This window comes from Crinia signifera, chromosome 12 (assembly GCF_055691185.1).
Source record: "Crinia signifera chromosome 12, ASM5569118v1, whole genome shotgun sequence".
NCBI classification, from domain to species: domain Eukaryota; kingdom Metazoa; phylum Chordata; class Amphibia; order Anura; family Myobatrachidae; genus Crinia; species Crinia signifera.
Genome location: NC_139228.1, coordinates 331,489 through 346,780, shown reverse-complemented (window position 1 = coordinate 346,780; position 15,292 = coordinate 331,489). Strand labels below are relative to the sequence as shown.

The 15,292-nt window shown below is 48.1% G+C and overlaps 1 protein-coding gene across 6 annotated transcripts in view; it reads right to left on the bottom strand.

Moving 5' to 3' along the window:
* LOC146049953 (V-type proton ATPase catalytic subunit A-like) overlaps positions 1–15,292 on the bottom strand; it is a 269,656-nt gene that overhangs the window by 15,399 nt on the left and 238,965 nt on the right. For all 6 annotated transcript variants that reach the window (XM_083166658.1, XM_083166660.1, XM_083166655.1 and 3 more), the window contains 2 exons: positions 14,709–14,772; positions 7,460–7,663 (listed from right to left, as the gene is read on the bottom strand). In XM_083166658.1, coding sequence (XP_083022784.1) covers positions 7,460–7,663; positions 14,709–14,772 — 268 coding nt within the window. The remainder of the gene's footprint in view (positions 1–7,459; positions 7,664–14,708; positions 14,773–15,292) is intronic.

Genomic DNA, 15,292 nt, shown 5'->3' with positions numbered 1-15,292 from the left:
GGGGTAGGGTAATTGGGTAGAATGGTATAGATTGGGGTAACATGGGATACATGGGGGGTAAATGGGTAGAATGGGATAGATGGGGATAAGTGGATAGAAAGGGATAGATGGGGGTAAATGGGTAGAATGGGATAAATGGGTAGAATGGGATAGATGGGGTAAATGGGTAAAATGGGATAGAAGTGGGTAAAATGGGTTAGAATGGGATAGATGGAGGTAAATGGGTTAGAATGGGATAGATAGAGGAAAATGGGTAGAATGGCATAGATAGGGGTACATTGATAGAATGGGATAGATGGGATAAATAGGGGTAAATGGAAAAAAAATAATAGATGGGGTAAATAGGGGTTAATGGGTAGAATGGGATAGATGAGGGTAAATTGGGGTAAATGGAATAGATGAGGTAAATGGGTAGAATGGGACAGATGGGGGTAAATGGATAGAATAGGATAGATGGTGGTAAATTGATAGGATAGATGTGGGGGTAGAATGGGATAGATGGGGCTAAATAGGGGGAAATGGGTAGAATGGGATAGATGGGGGTACATGGGGTAGAATCGGATAGATGGGGGTAAATGGCAGAGACGACCAACAGGGACTAGCAGGGACCGACGGGGTTCTCCATTGGAATTGGGCATGAGAGTGCCCCTTTCCGGCTGCTGGCCTGCCGAGGCTGGCGGCTGCCGATTTGATCGCCAGCCCCAACCTGAATGAGAAGGGCTCCTTCTGTACATGGGTAGAATGGGATAGATGGGGGTAAATGGGTAGAATGGGATATATGGGGTTAGAATGGAATAGATGGGTAAATGGGTAGAATGAGATAGATGTGGTAAATGGGTAGAATGAAATAGATGGGGGTAAATTGGGGTAAATGGGCTAGATGGTGGTAAATGGGTAGAATGGATGGGGGTACATGGGTAGAATGGGATAGATAGGGGTAAATGAGTAGAATCGGATAGATGGGGTTAGAATGGAATAGATGGGGGTAAATGGGTAGAATGAGATAGATGGGGGTAAATGGGTAGAATGAGATGGATGGGGTAGATGGGAAGAATAGGATAGATGGGGGTAAATGGGTACAATATGATAGATGGGGGTAAATGGGTAGAATAGGATAGATGGGGTAAATGGGTAAAATAGGATAGATGGGGTAAATGGGTAAAATAGGATAGATGGGGGTAAATGGGTAGAATGGGATAGATGGGGGTAAATAGGTAGAATGGGATAGATAGGGGTAAATGGGTAGAATGGGATAGATGGGGGTAAATAGGTAGACTAGGATACATGGGGGTAAATGGGTAAAATGGGATAGATGGAGGTAAATAGGTAGAATAGGATACATGGGGGTAAATGGGTAGAATGGGATAGATGGGGGTAAATGGGTCGAATGGGATAGATGGGGGTAAATAGGTAGAATAGGATACATGGGGGTAAATGGGTAGAATGGGATAGATGGGGGTAAATAAGTAGAATAGGATACATGGGGGTAAATGGGTAGAATAGGATAGATGGGGTAAATAGGTAGAATAGGATAGATGGGGGTAAATGGATACAATAGGATAGATGGGGGTAAATGGATACAATAGGATAGATGGGGGTAAATGGATACAATAGGATAGATGGGGGTAAATGGGTAGAATGGGATAGATGGGGGGACATGGGTAGAATGGGATAGATGGGGTAAATGGGTAGAATGGGATAGATGGGGTAAATGGGTAGAATGGGATAGATGGGGTAAATGGGTAGAATGGGATAGATGGGGTAAATGGATACAATATGATAGATGGGGGTATATGGCTAGAATGGAATAGATGGGGGTAAATGGATAGAATGAGATAGATTGGGTTAAATTGGGGTAAATTGGCTAGATGGTGGTAAATGGGTAGTATAGGATAGAATGGATGGGGGTACATGGGTAAAATGTGACAGATGGGGGTAAATGGGTAGAATAGGATAGATGGAGGTACATGGGTAGAATGGATGGGGGTAAATGGGTAGAATGGGATAGATGGCGGTAAATGGCTACAGTAGGATAAATGGGGGTAAATGGGTAGAATGGATAGATGGGGTAAATGGATACAATAGTATAGATGGGGGTAAATGGGTAGAATGGGATAGGTGACGGTAAATGGAAACAATTGGATAGATGGGGGTAAATGGGTACAATAGGATAGATGGGGGTAAATGGGTACAATAGGATAGATGGGGGTAAATGGGTAGAATGGGATAGATGGGGTAAATGGGTAAAATAGGATAGATGGGGGTAAATGGGTAGAATGGGATAGATGGGGGTAAATGGGTAGAATGGGATATATGGGGTTAGAATGGAATAGATGGGTAAATGGGTAGAATGAGATAGATGTGGTAAATGGGTAGAATGAAATAGATGGGGGTAAATTGGGGTAAATGGGCTAGATGGTGGTAAATGGGTAGAATGGATGGGGGTACATGGGTAGAATGGGATAGATGGGGGTAAATGAGTAGAATCGGATAGATGGGGTTAGAATGGAATAGATGGGGGTAAATGGGTAGAATGAGATAGATGGGGGTAAATGGGTAGAATGAGATGGATGGGGTAGATGGGAAGAATAGGATAGATGGGGGTAAATGGGTACAATATGATAGATGGGGGTAAATGGGTAGAATAGGATAGATGGGGTAAATGGGTAAAATAGGATAGATGGGGTAAATGGGTAAAATAGGATAGATGGGGGTAAATGGGTAGAATGGGATAGATGGGGGTAAATAGGTAGAATGGGATAGATAGGGGTAAATGGGTAGAATGGGATAGATGGGGGTAAATAGGTAGACTAGGATACATGGGGGTAAATGGGTAAAATGGGATAGATGGAGGTAAATAGGTAGAATAGGATACATGGGGGTAAATGGGTAGAATGGGATAGATGGGGGTAAATAGGTAGCATAGGATACATGGGGGTAAACGGGTAGAATGGGATAGATGGGGGTAAATAAGTAGAATAGGATACATGGGGGTAAATGGGTAGAATAGGATAGATGGGGTAAATAGGTAGAATAGGATAGATGGGGGTAAATGGATACAATAGGATAGATGGGGGTAAATGGATACAATAGGATAGATGGGGGTAAATGGATACAATAGGATAGATGGGGGTAAATGGGTAGAATGGGATAGATGGTGGGACATGGGTAGAATGGGATAGATGGGGTAAATGGGTAGAATGGGATAGATGGGGTAAATGGGTAGAATGGGATAGATGGGGTAAATGGGTAGAATGGGATAGATGGGGTAAATGGATACAATATGATAGATGGGGGTATATGGCTAGAATGGAATAGATGGGGGTAAATGGATAGAATGAGATAGATTGGGTTAAATTGGGGTAAATGGGCTAGATGGTGGTAAATGGGTAGTATAGGATAGAATGGATGGGGGTACATAGGTAAAATGTGACAGATGGGGGTAAATGGGTAGAATAGGATAGATGGAGGTACATGGGTAGAATGGATGGGGGTAAATGGGTAGAATGGGATAGATGGCGGTAAATGGCTACAGTAGGATAAGTGGGGGTAAATGGGTAGAATGGATAGATGGGGTAAATGGATACAATAGTATAGATGGGGGTAAATGGGTAGAATGGGATAGGTGACGGTAAATGGAAACAATAGGATAGATGGGGGTAAATGGGTACAATAGGATAGATGGGGGTAAATGGGTACAATAGGATAGATGGGGGTAAATGGGTAGAATGGGATAGATGGGGGTAAATGAATACAATAGGATAGATGGGGGGACATGGGTAGATGGGGGTAAATGGATACAATAGGATAGATGGGGGTAAATGGGTAGAATGGGATAGATGGCGGTAAATGGCTACAGTAGGATAAATGGGGGTAAATGGGTAGAATGGATAGATGGGGTAAATGGATACAATAGGATAGATGGGGGTAAATGGATACAATAGGATAGATGGGGGTAAATGGGTAGAATGGGATAGGTGACGGTAAATGGAAACAATAGGATAAATGGTGGTACATGGGTAGATGGGGGTAAATGAATACAATAGGATAGATGGTGGTACATGGGTAGATGGGGGTAAATGGATACAATAGGATAGATGGGGGTAAATGGGTAGAATGGGATAGGTGACGGTAAATGGAAACAATAGGATAGATGGTGGTACATGGGTAGATGGGGGTAAATGGATACAATAGGATAGATGGTGGTACATGGGTAGATGGGGGTAAATGGATACAATAGGATAGATGAGGGTAAATGGGTACAATAGGATAGATGGGGGTAAATGGGTAGAATGGGATAGATGGGGGTAAATGAATACAATAGGATAGATGGGGGGTACATGGGTAGATGGGGGTAAATGGATACAATAGGATAGATGGGGGTAAATGGGTACAATAGGATAGATGGGTAGAATGGGATAGATGGCGGTAAATGGATACAATAGGATAGATGGGGGTAAATGGGTACAATAGGATAGATGGTGGTACATGGGTAGATGGGGGTAAATGAATACAATAGGATAGATGGTGGTACATGGGTAGATGGGGGTAAATGGATACAATAGGATAGATGGGGGTATATGGGTAGATGGGCTAGACGGTGGTAAATGAGTAGTATAGGATAGATGGATGGGGGTACATGGGTAGAATGGATAGGGGTACATGGGTAGAATGGATGGGGGAACATGGGTAGAATGGATGGGGGTACATGGGTAGAATGGATGGGGGTACATGGGTAGAATGGATGGGGGTACATGGGTAGAATAGGATAGATGGGGGTACATGGGTAGAATAGGATAGATGGGGGTAAATGGATACAATAGGACAGATGATATACTGTAGCAGGAGCAAGCTCCAGAAAGTTACACGTATAATCTCTACTCCTCTCCCATTCCTCCTGGCCCCCATGAGCAGCCTTTTGCCACCCCTCTGATTTACCCTCTATCTTCTTCTACCATCTCCACTATCAGTCTGTTATCACCTGTTTGATCCACCTGTTCTCACCCCAAACTACCCTCTATCTGCCTCTTCCCATCCCTGTTCCCCCTCTTCTCATCCCCTATCTTTCTCTTTCAATTCCCAATCTTCCTCCTCTTGTCACTCTGATCCACTGGTTCTTACCCCTTATCCATATCTTCTCACTCTCTCTATGCACCCATACTGTATAGTGTTATTCCCACCCCCCAATCATTATATTCCTCATCTGACCCACCTCTTCTCACCCCTTATCTTTCTCTTTCCATCCCAATCATCTTCCTCTCATCCACCTGTTTTCACCTCCTATATTTATATTACCACCCCTCATCTGCCTCTTTTCACCCCACTGATCCTCCTTTACTCACTTCCATGAAGAGCCTCTTCTCCACATAACCATATATTTCCCTTCCATCCCCAAATCTTCCTACTCCCATGCACAATACTCACTACCCACTATCTTGCTTTTCCCAACCCTCTAAAATACCTCTTCTTACCCTCTGACCCTCCTGCTTTGCCCACTCAGTCTCTTCTCAGCCCACCTGAATCATAACTTATCCACTTCTACGCAACCTCAAGGTGCCTCTTCTCACCCCTCGCAGCTCCAACTCTCACCCCATCGCAGCCCACCTCTTCTCACCCCTCGTAGCCCACCTCTTCCCCCTCCTCGCAGCCCACCTCTTCTCACCCCTCGCAGCCCACCTCTTCTCACCCCATCACAGACCACCTCTTCTCACCCCACCGCAGCCCACCTCTTCTCACCACACCGCAGCTCCTCTCTTCTCACCCTTGGCAGCTCCTCTCTTCCCACCCTTGGCGGCTCCTTTCTTCTCTCCACTCGCAGCTCCTCACTTCCTACCCCTGGCATCGCACCTCTTCTCACCCCTCACAACTCCTCTCTTCCCACCCCTTGCAGATCCTCTCTTTTCACCCCTCGCAGATCCTCTCTTCTCACCCCTCGCAGCTCCTCTCTTCTCACCCCTCGCAGATCCTCTCTTCTTACCCCTGGCATCACACCTCTTCTCACCCCTCTCAGCTCCTCTCTTCTCACCCCTCTCAGCTCCTCTCTTCTCACCCCTCGCAGATCCTCTCTTCTCACCCCTCGCAGATCCTCTCTTCTCACCCCTCGCAGATCCTCTCTTCTCACCCCTCGCAGATCCTCTCTTCTCACCCCTCGCAGCTCCTCTCTTCTCACCCCTCGCAGCTCCTCTCTTCTCACCCCTCGCAGCTCCTCTCTTCTCACCCCTCGCAGCTCCTCTCTTCTCACCCCTTCTAGCTCCTCTCTTCTCACCCCTCGCAGCTTCTCTCTTCTCACCCCTCGCAGCTCCTCTCTTCTCACCCCTCGCAGATCCTCTCTTCTTACCCCTGGCATCACACCTCTTCTCACCCCTCTCAGCTCCTCTCTTCTCACCCCTGGCATCGCACCTCTTCTCAACCCTCGCAGCTCCTCTCTTCTCACCCCTCACAGCTCCTCTCTTCTCACCCCTCGCAGCTTCTCTCTTCTCATCCCTCGCAGCTTCTCTCTTCTCACCCCTCGCAGCTTCTCTCTTCTCACCCCTCGCAGCTTCTCTCTTCTCACCCCTTGCAGCTCCTCTCTTCTCACCCCTGGCATCGCACCTCTTCTCACCCCTCGCAGCTCCTCTCTTCTCACCCCTCACAGCTCCTCTCTTCTCGCCCCTCGCAGCTTCTCTCTTCTCATCCCTCGCAGCTTCTCTCTTCTCACCCCTCGCAGCTCCTCTCTTCTCACCCCTCGCAGCTCCTCTTTTCTCACCCCTCGCAGCTTCTCTCTTCTCACCCCTCGCAGCTTCTCTCTTCTCACCCCTCGCAGCTCCTCTCTTCTCACCCCTCGCAGCTCCTCTTTTCTCACCCCTCGCAGCTTCTCTTCTTACCCTTGGCAGCTTCTCTCTTCTCACCCCTCACAGCTCCTCTCTTCTCGCCCCTCGCAGCTTCTCTCTTCTCATCCCTCGCAGCTTCTCTCTTCTCACCCCTCGCAGCTCCTCTCTTCTCACCCCTCGCAGCTCCTCTTTTCTCACCCCTCGCAGCTTCTCTCTTCTCACCCCTCGCAGCTTCTCTCTTCTCACCCCTCGCAGCTCCTCTCTTCTCACCCCTCGCAGCTCCTCTTTTCTCACCCCTCGCAGCTTCTCTTCTTACCCTTGGCAGCTTCTCTCTTCTCACCCCTCGCAGCTTCTCTCTTCTCACCCCTCGCAGCTTCTCTCTTCTCACCCCTCGCAGCTTCTCTCTTCTCACCCCTCGCAGCTTCTCTCTTCTCACCCCTCGCAGCTTCTCTTCTTACCCTTGGCAGCTTCTCTCTTCTCACCCTTGGCATCACACCTCTTCTGACACCCATATATATTTTTTCTCATCCTCTGTGCACTTCTCAATCCCCCAGATTGATGTGACACTATGCTTTAGGTGCCCAATAAACCTTGCCACCCTACCTTGGTTTGTCTATTGTATGAGTTCACCCTCATCATATTCTACTCACCTTTCCCACCAGTTGGACAATTTCTGCCAAATCCTCCTCTTCTTGCAGAATTTCTTTGGCTTTGGTTCTGAGTGGCACCAATTCAGCAAAGTGCCTCTCGTAGTACTCATCCAAGGCTCTCATGTACTTGCTGTAGCTGATCAGCCAGTTCACCGAGGGGAAGTGCTTCCTCTGTGCCAGCTTCTTGTCCAGGCCCCAGAATACCTATCAATGGAGATTTACAACTTTACACATTCGCCACGATTGTCTCCAGCTCATTCACGGCCAGATGTATCCAGCTTCAAAAAGTGCTCAAATGGAGAGTGATGAACAGCCAACCAATCAGCTCCTACTTGCCATGTCACAGGCTGGGTTTGAAAAATGACAGGTAGGAGCTGATTGGCTGGTTGTTTATCACTCTATTTTATCACTTTTTTTCATATATTCTTTAAAGACAGTACACGTCATTTTGACATATTGAAACACACAGGTAGCAAGGAGTAGTTTCATAAATTCAACAGTATAACAGAATATAAGAGTGATGTAATGCATCTTTAACAAACAATAAAATTGGCAATGGAAAAGAAAAACAACTTCCCTGAATTCTTCTGTCTAATAAAAAATTTGTGTTGTATCATCAAGAATGTTGGTACATAAGTGACATGGGGGTGAGGGGTAGGAAGAAAAGGAAGACTAGGGAGGGGGGGGGACGCAGGAAGGGATATAGTCTTACAAGTAAGCAAATGAGTTAATTATGTCTGGAGTTTTCAGCTACTTTGGACTGTGCGGCCGGGTAATGCACGCTGCTAGGGCGTTGCTGGGTCACGGGGTACATAGCTTCTATATGTGTCTGAGGATTTAAAATTAATCCAGGTTAACCAGGTGGCTTGATAGTCGGAATATTTTTCCAGTGCTGAATAATATATGTCTTCCATGGCCCTATAGAATTCTATCCTCTGAAACCATTCCCAAATCCCCGGAGGGTCTGCTGACCTCCAATGAACTGGCACTATTGCTCTCGCTGCATTGTTAAGATGTTTAAGTAGGGATTGTTTGTATTTTGCTATAGGGATGGTGATGTGGGAGAGCAACCAGAAGTCAATGTTGTCGGGAGCCGGGAACCCTAGTATTTCCGAGGAAAGCTGGATGACCTTATTCCAAAAGACCGTGATCCGAGGGCAATCCCACCATATGTATACCAGTGTACCCCTGTCGCTATTGCAGCGCCAACAAAGGGGGGAGACTGAAGGGAAGATCTTATGTAGTAGAGGCGGACAGTGGTACCACCTGGTGAATAGCTTGTACTGCGTTTCCATAACCTCCAAACTCATGGAGCAGCGTGCCATGGTCTCGCAGTGTTTAGACCAATTTATTTTTATCCCCCGGGGGGAGAGGTCGGAGTCCCATGCCGCATAAAATGAGGGAGCTTCACTGGTATGACTGTGAAGGACAATCTTATAGATAGCTGAAGTAACATGAACGGGTTCCGAGGGGTGGGAGCACAGTACTTCAAATGGCGTAGGTTCCTTTGCTAGCTGGGCGGGGGGTCCTTTTCGAGTTGGCAAAGTGTCTTATCTGCAGATAAAACCAGTGGTCTGATGCAGGTAATTTGTTAGCTGATCTAAGGTCACTGAAGGGTGTGATATGTCCCATTGACACTAAGTTCGCTATTCTGGTCAGTCCGGCCGTTCGCCATCTAGCGGCCATAACCCAAGCTCTTCCTGGTGTGAATTCTGGGTTATTAAGAAAGGGGAGTAATAGGGAATCTTCGAGGAGAGACCTAGTTTACATCTCATGGCTCTCCACATGTCAGTGTGGGTCCAACCGTTAGATGTGAGGAACGCACAACGCTCGGAAGCCATGGGGCGGTTTGTAGGCATAGGCCCAAAGAGCGACCTTCCAGGTCAACCCATTGTTTCCCGGATGTCTCCGCCCGTGTCCAGTCTAGAGTTCTGTGAAGGGCCGTGGCTTGGTGGTATGCCGATATCATAGGAAGTTGTTGGACTCCCTGATATCTTTAAATCTAGGTTTCTTGCCCCCCCATATGAAGCTGCTAATCGCTCTTTGGGCTTCCACTAGGAACTGTGGAGGGAGTTTTAAGGGGACTGTCTGGAATAAATATAAGAGCCTGGGTAATATGTTCATTTTAACAATATTTATTCGGCCTAGCCAGGAGAACTTCTGTGTCGACCACTGCACCATTTCTCTCCGCAAGTTCTGCAGTCAAGGGATATGGTTAAGAGTTACGGTTGTTTGCAATGAGGAGGGGATGGAGATGCCTAAATACTTAATATGTGTCGGGCGCCATGAGAAGGGGAACGTGGGTCTTAGTGAGGAGGCTAGGTTGGCGGGGAGAGAGACATTCAAAGCCATGGACTTTGTATAATTTATCTTGAAGTTTGAAAGTGAGCCAAAGCGCGAAAATTCTTTCATAAGGTTGGGTAGGGATACTGTGGGGTTTGTGATCACCGCTAGGAGATCATCAGCGAACAATGCTAGTCTATGATTAGTATTGCCCACTGTCAGCCCATCGATGTCAGGGTTCGACCTAATGGCTCTAGCCAGAGCTTCCATACAGAGTACGAATATTAAAGGGGACAGCGGACATCCCTGTCTGGTGCCATTTGATATGGTTATCGGACTAGACAGCAGGCCATTGACTCTCACCTGGGCGGAAGGGGATCGGTATAGTGCTAGAATCTTTTGTAAAAACATGTCGCCTATGCGTCGTAGGATCGCCTCCATAAATACCCAGTCTACTCGGTCGAACGCTTTTTCTGCGTCCGTGGAGAGGAGCATAGTAGGGGTCTTGGTTAACTGGGCGTGTGCAATCAGGTTGATAACTCTGATAGTGTTGTCCCTTGCCTCTCTCCCACGGACAAAGCCCACCTGGTCTGGGTGGATCACCTTTGGCATCAAGGGGGCCAGACGATTGGATAATAGTTTTGCATATAGTTTGACGTCTACATTTAACAGTGATATGGGTCGGTAGCTGGATGGTAAGGCTGGGTCTTTGCCATCTTTTGGGAGGACTGTTATGTGGGCACCCAGGGATTGGGAGGAGGGGACCCGGCCGGGTCCTTCATCTCCTTGATATAGGTCTGGGATCTTTGGGCCCTAAGGGCTCTGGCAAGTAGCTTACCAGGCTTATTTCCCCATCTATGATATTTATGGCGGCAGCAGCGTAACGCTCTGCGGATGCCTTCGTTGAGTAGGCTATTTAAAGCAGACCTTGCTTCCTGTAGTTCCACTAAGATTTCAGGAGTCAGGGAGGATTTGTGTATCAATTCTAAGTTCTTAATTTTGTCAAGTAATGCCTCCCTGCATTCTGTCTTTTTCTTTTTCAGACGGGAACCTAGTTGGATGCATTTGCTCCAAATTACGCACTTGTGTGCTTCCCATAAAGATACCGGTGACATATCATCTATGTTATTGTGGGCTATGTAATCATCAATGGTTTCTGCTATCTGGGTCCGACAAGCATCATCCCTCAAGAACTGTTCGTTGAAGCGCCATCTCCATTGGTGAATGGGTGAGTGGCCAAGGGACAGGCAAAGAACCACAGGGGCATGATCTGAGCTCGCTATCTGTCCTATTGAGGCCTCGACTACGAGGTCAAGGGATTTATGGTCTATGCAAAGATAGTCTATACGGGAGTATGAGTTGTGCGGGTGTGAATAAAAAGTGTAGTCCCTGTCTGTGGGGTGGGCTAAGCGCCAAGTATCTATCAGCTGGAAATCATGTAACAGGGCTTTGAATCTTCTAGTGTCCCTTAGTGAGGCTCTATTAGGTGCGCCTGTGGTGTCCACTTCTGGTTCCAAGACCCAATTAAAGTCGCCTCCCACCACTAATACCCCCTCCAGGCCATCTTCTATCTGTTCCAAAGCTTCTCTGAGGAAGCGTATTTGGCCCTTGTTGGGAAGGTATAAGTTAACAAATGTAAAAGTCTGATGAGCAATAGTCGCCTTAACCATCAAACCTCTACCGTCGCCTATCGGAATCTCTACTACCGCAGATAAACGTACATTTTTAGCAAATAGAATTGCTACGCCCTAGGATTTGGTCTCAGAGAAGTTGTTGAAATAACCCACTGGAAAATGTTTGGAGGACAATCTCGGAGATGCGCCCTTTCTAAAATGGGTCTCCTGTAGGAAGACTACATCTGCCCTGTCTGTGTGCATCATGTGAAGAATTTTAGATCTCTTCTCTGGTATATTAAGGCCTTTCACGTTAAGGGAGATCACTTTTAGATTAGCCATTCATTAATAGTATTTTCAGTAACATCTTATAGTACCGCATCCTGCTGGGTAGGTACAGGTGGGGGGGGGGGGGAGAGAGCCGGGTGAACACATGAGGGGAGGGGGTATAATGAAACAGATAGTCTCTGCGTCTATAGACCCGGGGAACCTGAGAAGGCCCATAGCCTACAAATTTACAGCAGAGCAGGGGGGTAGAGGGGAACTAGAGTAAGCCACCCTTCAAACATATAAATAGGCAGTAGTAGAGTGGTGCTAACATGCACCCGCCCGAGACATTAAGAGTTCGAGCACTATATAGTGGTACCTTTCTAACAAACATATTCCAGGAAGATTTCATTTTAACTTTAACTGAGGTCGTCTTAAGAGAAGCGACCTCTGTCTAACGTAGTGAAACAGTGTATTACACATGGCTACTGTAACAGAGAAGAAAAATATCTAATATTCACGTGTCAGGAGTAGCGGTAACTGGTCGCTTCGGCTGTTGGTGTAGATGTTGGCCCTCCCTTCCAGAGGTTGGGCCACCAGAGGCGGTTGCCCGTTGCCTCTTGTTGGACCCTTGAACAGTCTGCCATCGTTCCCTGCGGGGCAGGGGTGGAACGGAAAGTTCAGAAGGGTCCAGCCAGTTGGGTAGGGTTGGGGGAGGTATTCCCAATGCGCTGCATAAGTCTTCAACGTCTGCTGGGTCATGGAGGGTTAGTAGCGATCCTTTGAGATTCACCTGGATACGTAGTGGAAAGCCCCAGCGGAATTTGATCTCACGTTTTTTAAGTTCGTCTGTGAGAGGCCGGAGCAGGCGTCTTTGTTGTAAGGTGGACCATGATAGGTCCTGGAAGATTTGGAGCTTGTGACCCTTGAAGTCCACATCCGGATTGCGCCTAGCCACTCTAAGAATCTCCTCTTTTTCTTGAAAGTAATGTAACCTGCAGATCACGTCATGTGGTTTTTCTGTCGGGGTCCCTTTGGGTCATAAGGCCTGGTGCGCTCTATCAAATAATATCTGGTAGTTCGGATCGGATCCTAGAAGACCATTGAACACCTTGGTGAGAGCAGGTTCTATGGATTGGGGTGCAACATCTTCAGGGAGGCTCCTTACTCTCAGATTGTTCCTTCTCCCCCGATTGTCCATATCATCAAGCCTGTGGCTCATTTCTATTAGCGAGCGGGATTGGCGTGAGACAAGATCACGGAGTTTGGAGAATTTCGAGTCCGCCTCTTCACTTTGTTCTTCTAGCATGACCACTCTGTTAGCAATCTGTTTGACATCGGATTTAATAGTGGAGATGTGGGTTTGCATGGATTCTTCTAGCCTCTTTTCCGTGGTCAGTAGGTCTTGCTGCATCTCCTGGCGTGTCGGCAACGATTGCAATTTGGCAAGGATGGCCGTCATATCTGGGGCCCCTCCAGCGGCTTTTGACTTTTGAGAAGGAGAGTTCGCCACCATGGAGTCTTCTATGGTATCAGCAAGTTGGGAGGGAGATGACGGGGCGGAGGAGGCCGATTCAGATGCAGGGGTGCCAAACAGGGAGCGGAATATGGCCACATGAGATGATTTAGCAGAGGTGGTCACCAGTGATCTAGAGCGGCGGCGTTTAGTCATGTGATTGTGAATGTGGAGTGTTCATTGGTGGTGTGTCTCGGGCGATGCAGTATGGAGTAGGCAGCTTAGCACATAGTCCCCTCAGCGAGGCCCGGTCAGGGCATTACATGTCAGAGTGTGGCTGGGTCACATCTGGGTGGATGGGATTGCTTGGTATTTTGAGCTCTCCCCTAGTGTCCCAGGGCATACATCAGGCCCCTGCAGAGTGGTCCTCAGGGCCCCCCCCAGACCTATGTAGCTGGGGAAGGGGGCTATGGGCTGCAGACAGCGGGGATATGTAGCTAGGCAGCTATAGGTGAGAAGTTCAGCCCCTCTTATGGAATAGCTGGGGGGTGCACTGGGCAGTATACTTTGACCTGCTGTTCCTTATGGTTGCTGCGATTAAGATCACAGCTTCCTATTTATGGTACGTTGCAGGCAATGCTGTGTTATTGGGGGCGCTGGTGTGTTACTTCCTTCACACCACACAATGGGGTGAGTGCTGATAGGGGGGGAGAGGGGGACCCGGCGTCTCAGCCCGCAGGCTGGCGTGTAGCCGCGATCCCTGCCAAGATGGCGGCCGCCTTCCGCAGGTGTCTCCCGGGCGGCACTTGCCGGGTGACACAGGCTTGTCGGGCGGCAGTGTCTTACCGCGCCTGGATGGTGTGTGGCCGTCCGGTCTCCCGCTCGTGCTGCCGCCGATTCGGGCTCCGTCTCCGACGGCGTAGGTTCAGGCGGGCGGCTCCAGTAATTGAGTCTCCGGCTTTTGAAGGGCAGGTAGGCCGCAACCTGCGAGAGTGTATAAAAACACTCCCCGGCTCCGCAGCTACTACCCGCCTAGTTCCCCCTCGATGGCCTGCACTCGAGGAGGGAAGGGAGAGGTTCAGGGAAGGGATTGAGTGGTCAGACCCGGCTTCTAGAGAGATGTTGGGGCAGGAGCTCATGGCGGACACGTCGTCTCTCTTCTCCAGCCAGGCCACGCCCCCCTATTATCACTTTTGAAGCTGGATACATCTGGCTGGCCCTAATAACTTTCATTATTCCTAACATGAAGGGATAGCCATGGAAAGCATCATGAACGGTCTGCAGCAAAAGCCATCAGTCCATTATAAGGGGAAACGGGGGAGATGAAAAGCTGGAGGAAGGTGCGGATACCAGGCCAGCCCTGGTTCATCTGACTATGTTACTATAATATGCTGACCATTACATTGTAATATGTGTAACAGCAGATCAGTGCCGCAGCCAGTGGGCATCGCCGTATAAATCCATGGGAATAATGCATGAAGGTACAGATGGCATTTCCATAGGTTACAGAACCATGCTAGCACTAATAGACATGACTACAGTCTAAGCTTTGTATTATGTAGAGGGTACAACCCAGTAGTAATTGCTACCCACACAGTGCCCACGTGGGGTACATCAGGCTAGGCCTTACCTGCACAATGCCCAGAGTGGCTGATGTTACTGGGTCTGAGAAGTCGCCCCCTGGTGGTGATACACTAAGTGGAGGAAATTTCAGACATTTTGTAAATGACATATATAAGCAAGAACTGCACAGTACAATAAGAGGAGGGTGCAGAAAAAGGGAAGGGGTGCAGGAGTATTAACCCTTCAAGTGCCAACATCTTTGTGAGATGTTCAAAATATCCACAAAAAATTCCAGCGTCGCTCACATTTGTTATATAAATTAAAATACGGTACTCTTTACTTAGAACGGCGCCCATCGCGGCCTTGAATGCACTAAAAAATCGGGTGCGATGCGACCGACGCGATGCCCGCGATTTCCCATAGGGAACAATGTTAAATTTCTCAATTGACCCGATTTTCCTGTTCAATGCCTCAATTGACCCGATTTTTCCATAGGAAACAATGTTAAATGGCCCACAGAGGCCAAATAGGCACCCTGAAGTGTGAAATGGCCCCCACAATTGTTAACGCCACCCCACGATCAACGTGAACCCAAAGCGTGACGAGCGCAGCGAGCCCGCGAGGGGCGGCGGTACGCGTCCTACGACCTTT